Source organism: Rhipicephalus microplus, chromosome 1 (assembly GCF_043290135.1).
Source record: "Rhipicephalus microplus isolate Deutch F79 chromosome 1, USDA_Rmic, whole genome shotgun sequence".
Classification (NCBI taxonomy): Eukaryota; Metazoa; Arthropoda; class Arachnida; order Ixodida; family Ixodidae; genus Rhipicephalus; species Rhipicephalus microplus.
Window position 1 is genome coordinate 270430828 of NC_134700.1, and position 10023 is coordinate 270440850.

Here is a 10023-nt window from a genome sequence, read left to right on the forward strand (position 1 = left end):
TGTGATTTGAACTCTCGAGTACCTTCATGGATCAGTACCAACTCGCTCCACTTTTTGTCTTCCAAACTTATGGAATCTGCGGAAGTGCTCCACAGGTGCCATGACCATGTACGAGATTGACACCTAGCCAAAGAGGAGGAAAGAAGTTCTCACGCATAAGTAATCGTGCTGTCAGGTGGGACAAGCACAGCAACACCCGCACCATTTCTTTCACTACTGCACACTTTCACTGCACACAAAAACCTAACTCCAGTACCCTTGTGAGCTGTGGGGAAAAAAATAGAGCATCAGGGGAAATCAACAGCATTTCCACAATGCTCAAGAAAAGCTGACACATGAAATATGCAGCAGTTAGAAGAGTTTACTTTCAAAACAATAATACAAGCCTTTCTATACACTATTTACAATTACTCTGCCACATTTCCAACTCGACAAAGCAGTCGTCTCACTGAAATCCCAGCGACTCACCCACAACTCTTTGCAGGTACGTCGCAGCGCAGAAAGACATGGAAACAATTTCTTACTGAGATGTAGCATGATAATAACACTGCATATTTAAAATTTGGCTAAGCATCATTAGGATTAGGCATGTCTAATCCTTATCGAAGCAGGGAAAATTGCAAACGGGAAGTTTAATTTTCGTTTCACGACCCCTTCATCTGAGGTGCGACGGTTTACTGACAAAAGTGCAAAGGGTGCAGTGCACCCTTTGCACTTGCACCTCAAGCTTAGTGTACTCACTCTATGGCCAGTTAAATGTCGCAGTAGTGCCATTTTCAGGCAGCAATGAAAGCAGACTAGGCAGGGAGTGTGCCCTCACTCCACTACCCCTAATCCAGTACAACCTACTATTTACTGGCACTAAGTTGGTGGCGTATGAGGAGCAGAAGTTTGCCATAAATCAGAGAGAAGTGGCGTCCCCTCGCATCCACCATTTTTACACACGGTTTACATAACTCACAGAAAGCATTCCTGGAGCTGCATTGTAAGCTTTGTGTAACATCTATGTGTAACCGCATACAGTAGACTCTCAGTAAAACCAAATCTGTTTTAAATGGAACTGCTGCTTGAATGGAAAAACTGCCTTTGATATGATTGGGTTTGTAGCTGTTCTCTGCACCTCTGTCCATCTCTCAATGAACGAAACTCCTGTTTATTGGAATATATTTTTCCTATTCCTTCACGTTCCGTTTTGTGAGGGTCTACTGTATTTGAGCATGCCTCGAAGTGCTAATATATTTGCTTCACACAGTGATATTATCACAATATTCCTGTGGCCTGGAAAGTCTCAGCCAAGAAACTGCGCGCTGAATTATTAGACCTGGCAGAAAATATGCGTAGCCAGTTTTTGATTGTGCAATAACGGTGAATTGCCCGGGAGTACGCTACAACAGCCAGTGAAAAGATACAGCACAACAAAGAAGCATAAATATTTGGGCTGGTTAGTTCATGCCTAGAGCAAAGACAACTGAACAGGACATATGGAAAAAAAACTTACTTTATCTCCACAGAGCTTTTTTGTCTGCATATAGTATATTGCAACAGGCTGAAGATAAGAATAAAGTACATGCCGGCATGTCCAGGCCTAAGAAAGAGTAATCTTTTTCTCATATCTCATGTGCTGTGTGCTCAGTGTAAACTGGATATTTTGGCTACCTGTTTCTTAAGCCACTATCTTATCTGTCAGATTGATGAATCGACATACATAGAAAGCGACGAGGCATCCAGAGCACAGACAGAGGAAACATCCAAATGCAAGCCATGATGACACTGCTTCTTTTTTTTCTCAAGAAAAGCTCATCAGCATTGAACTATAAGCTTCCCCAGCACCTTTCCACGATGAACACAAATGTGACAATACTTCATCTCCCAGATTGGCTCCTTTTCTAAGCTACACTCCGGAGTCCCTGTACCTTCCCATCAGCAATGCGAAAACTGCCAGTCTGCATTCAGCAAGCGAAAAAATTGGAGCTTATGCTCGGTATTCACCCAACCAAAAAGGATGTCTGGTAATAAACATGAGTGACACGTAATGGAGATGGTTCAGGTACGATGTTGTGGACTTTTGGGGATTGAACCGGTGTATGATCTGCCAACTCAGGACAGGAAGCAAGCCTGGCTTTTTTGCCCCATATCTTGTTGCACATGCTTTTCCAAGGAACTAGGCCATAATGTAGGCACCCAAGAATCGTCTGTTGTGTTTTGCGCGATATCGCTGGGAGGTTGATGGAGATGTGGGGATGACGAGAGGGTGCACGCTTTACCGCTGTAACACTACTTCCGGGCCTTTTGGCACAAGTGCAGCTTGTTTAAGCACACCAGGTCCGAGTGCGCTGTTAATGAATCCTGCAACCAACTAGACTGCCCCTATTAAGAAATGTACAGGGAACCATCGGCTGGTCCCAAGTAGCCAGCAGCTACGAGGACAACGTCAACCAGCGTCCAGACACCAAGTCCACCAAAGCTGAAGAGCTTGCCAATGCCCTCTTGCCACATTCCCAGGTAGAACCGGTCGGCTCCAAAACCACCAAGCACAATGCTGCAGTGTCAAAGCAAACCAATCAGGTCTCACGTGTATGACTATGCAAGGAGCCTTACCAGCACAAAAAATATTGTCTCACCTACAAAGGTCTCAGCTCTTTAACGCACAACACAGTACAATTAATGTCCATATATTGTCCACATTGAACAATTAACCTGTGAAACTTAAGCAGGACAGGAGCACAGGGGAAAGTGGAGGCATAAAGTAAAAATTATTGAATACACGAAAGTGTAAATGGAGCTAACATTTTGACAAGTGAATTTGTCTTCGTCAGAGACTCATCAGTGGACTTGTCCATTCTGACAAAGACAAGTCAGCATGTTGAAACGTTAGCTTCAGCAGAACTCCACGGAAAGAAATTATCATTAATATAAGTAAGGTATGTGTACTGCAAACCACAATGTGTGAGCATATAGCACAAACATGTTATAGACATCTTTATAATCTTGCCTACATAATAGACAAACTCTTATCAAGTGGTGACTTTATCTAATTAATAGTCATCAATCTCAAAGCATATGCTTTTGGGCACTGCAAGCTGAGCAGATCTTGGTTGCCGTGTCTAAGATGCAACCTTTTGTCAGCAACATAGGTGTACAAAAAGTTTTGCTTTCTGCTCACTCACAGCTGAGAAGTCTAAAAAATGTAGTGCTCAGCAGGCTTTTATCAACTGTGAAACTTACCACAACAGCAAGTAAAATAAAAATGTGATGTCGCACAAGTGATGTTGGCTTATTTGATACCTGCACTCTTGCAAATTTAGCAAGAAACTGTGGCATCACCAATCCATCAGTATAGGGTGGTGAAAGTGCATGCAACGGCTTTTCTACATGCTAAGGGCCGGCAATTACGATTGCACTAAGGACATCTAGAACCTTAAAATTAATTTTCTGCCAATATAAGCATTTTCTTGGGCTGAATTAAGTGTTACCAGGTTTCTGAAGTGTTATTTTATTTGGATTAGGCAAAAGGTACAGTCTCAACGAAAAAAAGATTAGAACAAGTGACCGGTAGCCGGAGCGGCATGTTTGGGACATCCGGCGCGAGTTTCTTCCGAGCGTGGTGAAATTGGGAGTACCAAGCACATTCCGACTCTCAAAGCAGTGGTGGCTGGGGGGAAAGCACTTCCACAAGCAGCTTTTTCTGGGCAACTGCTATAGAGATATGGTGGCTCACAACTTCAGCAAAAAAAGGGAGGAAAAAAAAAAAGGATGTTGAATGCATAGCCACATCTGCTGACAAGCAATGAACAAGATGAACAAGCTTTTCTTTAGGATGTGGGCTTTCGGATGGGCCAACAGGAAGACCGGCTGCTTACTGCTGGTCCACTGGCAACCCCTGCTTTGGATGATGGAATGAGCTTGAAAATCTCACCATTAGCATGCTTGTAAACAACAGTGCCACGTGTTACAATTTCGCGGATCCGCCTGCAGTTCATTTGCGCTATTTTCCATTGAAACTGCAGATAAAAAAATGTGTACACACCTGAGAACTAAAGCCGTCCACCAACTATAGCCCCTGGTCCAATTGCACAGCAAGTTTTTGTGAAACTGCCTCCTACCTGAAAATGAAAAAAAGATCTTTTTTTTTTAACACACCATTGTATAATGTGTTGATCACCATGTAATGAATGATAAGCTTTGCTTTCAGGAGCAACATTTTTATGCAGCTGCAAAATTTTTATACTAAAGAGACACTAAAGAAGAACAATGACTCTGTTTAGATTGACAAACTGTAATTTGAGAACTCTAATGCAATATGTTTCACTATTATAAGTTCATTACTAGCGGAAAAAATCAAGGTTGAAATTTCATTTTTAAGTTACAAGCCGAAATCTCCGCGTGTGACGTAAAAAATTTCAAAATGTGTTTTCGGTATTCTCGTGGGCTTGGCTTGATGAAATTTTCTGAAACTTTGTATGCTAAGTCTATGGCACCCACATGTTACATTGTCCTTCATTTTTATCGAATAGAAGCTCCATAGGACCCAGTAGACGCCTTCGAAATTTCTTACGTTACGGTGTTTGGTGCGGGAATCTTTTTCTTTTTGCATGTTTTCTCACTTACTAAGCGTCGTGTTGCAGTAAATGTGTCATTTTCTGGATTGTGAAATTGTGCTCTACTAATGCGTGAAAAATCGTTTTGTTCTTTAGAGTCCTTTTAAAATGTAACAGAACTGGCCTCAATGAAAAACGAAGGCAGTGCAAGCAGTGTCCAAGCATTATACAGCTACAAACCTTACAGCCATAATTTTCTTTGATGTTTACTACATACGTTTGATGCATTCTACCAGCACAGTCGCACTAAATAGGAGTTGCGACAGGGTGCTGCGGTTGAAGTGGTGCCAACAAAGCATGACTGTGCTGACACACGAAAGATTGGTGAACTGTTCCGATTTGTGGTAACATAAATGGTAAATCAATTTATTATACGCTGGTGCGACCATAAATGGAGCGATGGATGAAAGAACTTTAATCCACCAGACGGCAACTGTGAATGATTTTGTGTTAGATGGCCATCAGCCCAAGGTTGACGGTGACCTGTGTGGCCCACTCCGCGACCCTTGTTTGGACAACTAGGTCTGAGCTGGTCAACACGGCCTCCCATTGCTTGAGAAAGGTATCCGGAATATTTGGTGGCGACGTCACCATGCAATATTTCCACAATATATGGTCATGTGCTGCTACTGCGTGGCACTATTTGCATTGCAGCTTGATCTCCTCTGGGTCTATCTTGCTCAATACGTATGGGTTGGGAAAAGACTGCGTCTGCAGTTTTCTCCAGATGCATTCCTGCACATTAGTTAACTGCTTGTGCAGGGGCATATAAAGCATTCGTTCAAGTTTATAATGATTGGTGATGTCATGAAAGGACACCAGGCCATCTATCGCAGACCTCCTCAGAACAAGCGGCTAACAGCCTGGCTGACGAAACCCCGAGCATGCAGGTGAGTCGCCTCGTTCCCAGGGTTCCGGGAGTGTGCTGGTACCCACACAATTTCTATTTCCCGAATTTCTCATCCCATGGCTGCATGCACCAATCGTACAGCAGTTACCGATAATCTGCCCTTTCCCAGATTTCAAATGCTGTTTTCAAATCGTTAGCAATCATGTCAAATTAAAAATTGGTTGCAGTTAGCGTTATTGCCGCTTCCTCTGCAGTTTCTGTGGAGCTGTTTTCGTTCGATCCAGAGGCAACCAGCACCCCAATCGCAAATGTGTCTTTGTAGTTATATTCCGTGACTTCTGTATAGGCTTTGGTGTCTGTGCAGTGCCTGGGATCGACTATGTCATGTTTCAGCTCTATCATGCATCACGCATGGACATATTGGCCCTGAAACCAATCACAGTTCAGGAAAATATTGCCTGATCCTCCACATAGCCCTGAAGCCTATTTAGAATCACGTGCTCCATCACTGGCTTGGTGCCCCTTCAGCCATAACCACTGCAAATGGGGCATGCTACTGTGCTGCTAATGCAGACGCTTTAACATTTGCCTAAGATGCGAGCATAGTTGTTCAACAGACTATTTATGTTCAACAGACTGCCTTTTCGCATGTGCTAAAGCTGGGAGACTACATCACATTCCGAAATTCGATCCCCTAATAGTCTTCTTTCTTTTTATTTTTGCGTGACAATGTATGGCTGCGGTGGACAAAGATTAGCACAAGTGACTCGATGAGAGGAGTTACACCACTGTGACTGGAATTCAAATGCTAGCTTCAAGGATGGCCTGCTTTCCGTTGTTAACCCTTGCTTAACAAAAAAGCAAATCATGCTTTCTACTTGTTAATGTCATTCACGAGAAGTGAAACACTGCATGTCGCAATTTTTTCACTCCAGTCATTGGACACATGTACTAACCTTTTTCCCCTGCAGTCACACTTTTAGTGACAATGTTGTACACTCCTTACTCCGTGATAACAAAGTTTTTGCCAAGGGCGGTGATTCAGCAAGCAGTGCTCTGCGGGTGATTTATTCCTGCTTGAAATGCGACTTACTCAAGAAGGATGCACATTTTTCGGTTTAAAATTTAATGCCGTGCAGCCATTTCACCCTTCACAGACACTATCACCACTGCACAGCATGCTATGCTTGTTTGCTTACGATATTCAAACTCGGGAGGAGAGGCACCCGAAACGCAAGTCACTTTGCATCAGTCCTCACCCAGACAGAGAACATCAGGTCGCACGTTGCATGTTGCGATGTAGCGCTGGCGAGGAGCACTGTTCACCTGGCAAGTGCTATTGTGGTCACAGATGTGGTCACTACTTGCCGTTTGATAGCAGTAGCGGCAGATCATCCTGCGCTCAAAGGCACCAGACTTGTCCTGCGCATTATTGCAATTAGTAGCATTGAGATTATTGTAGGCGGTAGGTTAAACACACAAGTTTCGCTTGTAAAAATACATAGTACTAAAGGGGTCCTGCAACTACAACTTTTTTAGCATGGTCAGAAAACGTGCTTGATCGGTAGACCGGGCTCCAGGGAACACGTGAGCCAAGCACTATAGCAGAGCCCCCGGCCTGGGATTCACAATTCTCAGTCAGGTAGAAACTGTTCCCTCTTCTCTGGGCAAATTATGCCATATAACAGTATTAATTGCAGGGTGATTTGAGCATCGTTTGTGAACTGCATAGTTACCATGGCTGCCACGTGTCTAAAAATGTGCTCGCAATCACACTGTAAATAGGATGTGTGTTCGAAGAAAACAAATGAAAAAGTGCTTAAGGTCATGACGTGCGCATGACATGACTTTTTTTCCCCGTGCCATCTCTCCCTGCTAACCTTCTAATGCGCCTGTTGGTCAGACAAAAAGCAACTACAGGGTGCAACAACCATCTGTAAGTCTGCTTGTACTTGATCGATTTCAAAAATATTTAGAGTGATTGATCCACAAGTCAATAAGCTTCTTTAATGAAGCCATTGGATGCTTACTTGAATATACATTGCAGGGCCCCTTCATAAGAACTCAAAGGAACAGTTTTAACTAGCAGAAAGATGACAAGCAGTCTTGGAATACGTTTTCTGGCTTCTATGTAAAAACTCAGTTTTCAATACTGACGCCTCGGATAACATTATGCAGACCAAATGAACGAGAATGTTGGCATGTATCATTTATTTCTTTCCTTATAATGATTTATTAATGAAACAACCTGTTCATGTCATGTATTTGTTTGGGATAGCCAGCACTTCATAAAAAAAAACAGGTGTAGTTAAGCATAAATACAGATGGAAAAGGGGCACACTAACAAGGTGCAATACCTTAGATGAAGTAATGCAGCAATGATAACACACATACACACTATCACGCCGAGCATGATCTACACTGCATGAGCATGTGGCTGAGAGCACTACAAGATTTTGCAGTGACCTCGAACCTGACATGTTTTCGACGAATCGTGGGCAAGTGTGGCTGGTGCTGCAAGTGCACATCACCTTCACTTGCCTACGTGCTCATTTGGTCCTGCAGTGACGTCAGCCTCGAAGGTTTCAACTTCTGGGGCAAAAGAAAGCAAGTGGCGTTGATGCTTGCTAGCAGAGACAGACAAACTCCCTCCCGACAACTCTGAATAGGCGTCGATTGTGTTCTCGGCCAAACGCTTGTGCGCTGTAATACTTCTTTATTTATTTACCAATACTGCAGAGTCACTGAACTCCCAAGCAGGAATGGACAAAAATAAAATGGCATCAAAAGAACGCATCAACAACCAGTTACACAACTGTAAACAAGAAATAAACGCATGCAACAGTACGATTCAAATACAACAATGTAAGGACACCATTATTCAATTATTTCCCTCAATTTTGTTATAAAAACTTCTACATTGGGACTATTCACAACTTCTTCGGGTAGTTTGTTCCTGAGCACGACAGTCTGCAAACAAGTAAAAAAGTCCAGTCTATTTCTCACTTCAGTTATTGTATTGCATATAAAATATCCCATTGCTTTCATGTAATAATGCTTGATAATTAACAGTAGCCATTCAGACTAGCAATTCCCAACTATGCCATGAAAATGTGGAGCGATAGGGTCTGCGGCAATAGGACGATAATAATATAGTTGTCAGGCTTAACGTCCCAAAACAACCATATGATTATGCGAGACGTCATACTGAAGGACTCGGAAATTTTCGACCACCTGAGGCGGTATTAGCACGAATATATATAAAAGAGAGAGACAGAAGTCAGACCAGCTTCGCGATCTTAGTGCCACTTACAATGCACTTGATTCCCTGCTTGGGCTGGCACATAACTGTGACTTCCTCGCCATAGACGCAAGAGTAGTTGAACTTGCACACAAGACACTCGGCGTTGAGTCTGTTGCAAGGAACGTCAGACGGACAGCTGTCGGGCCCAGCATCTCGAAACAAAGGCCTGGCCTGGAGATCCTGCCTGTTGTATAAAAAAAGTTGCGGAATTACTACCAAACGTGGTAGCAAGCCCAGCTGATAAGCCGTAATATAATAAGGAAGTTACTGTGGAATATCTCCAACGTTGTAGATCAAGTCTGCTTTGCTTCGGTAGACACGAGAAACTACGCTTTCGTTCGCGAAGAACGGGTAATAAACGTTTCCACTCGAAGAGTGCCTCAGGACGCCGGGTACATCTCTGGACAGCTCCACCTCTGCAATCAAAAAGGGAGCAAGAACGCAGCCTTGGCTAAAATCTCAACACGGCGTCTGTAACATTTCATGGCTTCGCTACAGTAAGGCTAGTAATGCTAAAATGTTGACCATGATAGCACACGGAACGCGTGCTCAGCAAGTGCGTGCAACGACGCTTCCTCACCTTTGTGTACAGATCCACTACAGACACAAAAAGACAGAATAACGAAAGAAAACGCGAATGTCGTTTCAGATAACCGATGCAACTGCTTCGGAAAATCTAAAGACACCATTATTGTTGTCGCGCAGTGTGGCCAGAGCTCAATTTGACATCTACTAAGCATAGAGTCTACGCTTCTAAGTTCCTAACTAACCAAAAAAATTAATTACAATGAAACGTAGAGTTGTTTGTCCTTTTCCACGGCTTTATTAATCTGGGTGGTACACGTGCAGCCGATTGTTGTGAGCAGCACATGACTATGAACACGGCCGCTGGATGAAAGGGCGCACGCTTTCATCCAGCGGCCGTGCTATGACCACGACTCGGAAAAAAATGTGGTGGTGGTCAAATAACGTTGGTGGTGGTGGTGGTTGGGGGGGGGGGGGTTAAGACACAATCCAGTCGGAATATGAGGAGTACCGACTTTGGGGGGCATGACGATAGTTATAGCGCGAGAACAAAACGACCACAGAGACAAGAAGGACACGAAAGACACATTCAAGTCCTATGCTGGCTTCTTCCTGAACGGTCGGCTCGAGGTCACAACCAGAGGCGTGTGCAGTCCACACCGTTTTATCATCGGCATAAAGTGTATGTCCCAAGCGTGGAATGCGGCTGAGAATTATCCGCCAGGAGAACAAGGGTGATAATAAAA

General features: G+C 43.6%; 1 protein-coding gene across 1 annotated transcript; it reads right to left on the bottom strand.

Moving 5' to 3' along the window:
- Positions 1 to 341: 341 nt before the first annotated feature.
- LOC119188162 (TM2 domain-containing protein 3 almondex) lies at positions 342 to 9481 on the bottom strand. Its single transcript, XM_037436081.2, has 6 exons — positions 9333 to 9481; positions 9021 to 9168; positions 8762 to 8936; positions 6708 to 6870; positions 4028 to 4103; positions 342 to 2539 (listed from the first exon to the last, which is right to left on the bottom strand). The coding sequence occupies exons 1-6, from the start codon at positions 9439 to 9441 to the stop codon at positions 2371 to 2373; spliced, it is 840 nt and encodes a 279-aa protein (XP_037291978.2). The 5' UTR covers positions 9442 to 9481; the 3' UTR covers positions 342 to 2370.
- Positions 9482 to 10023: the final 542 nt, after the last annotated feature.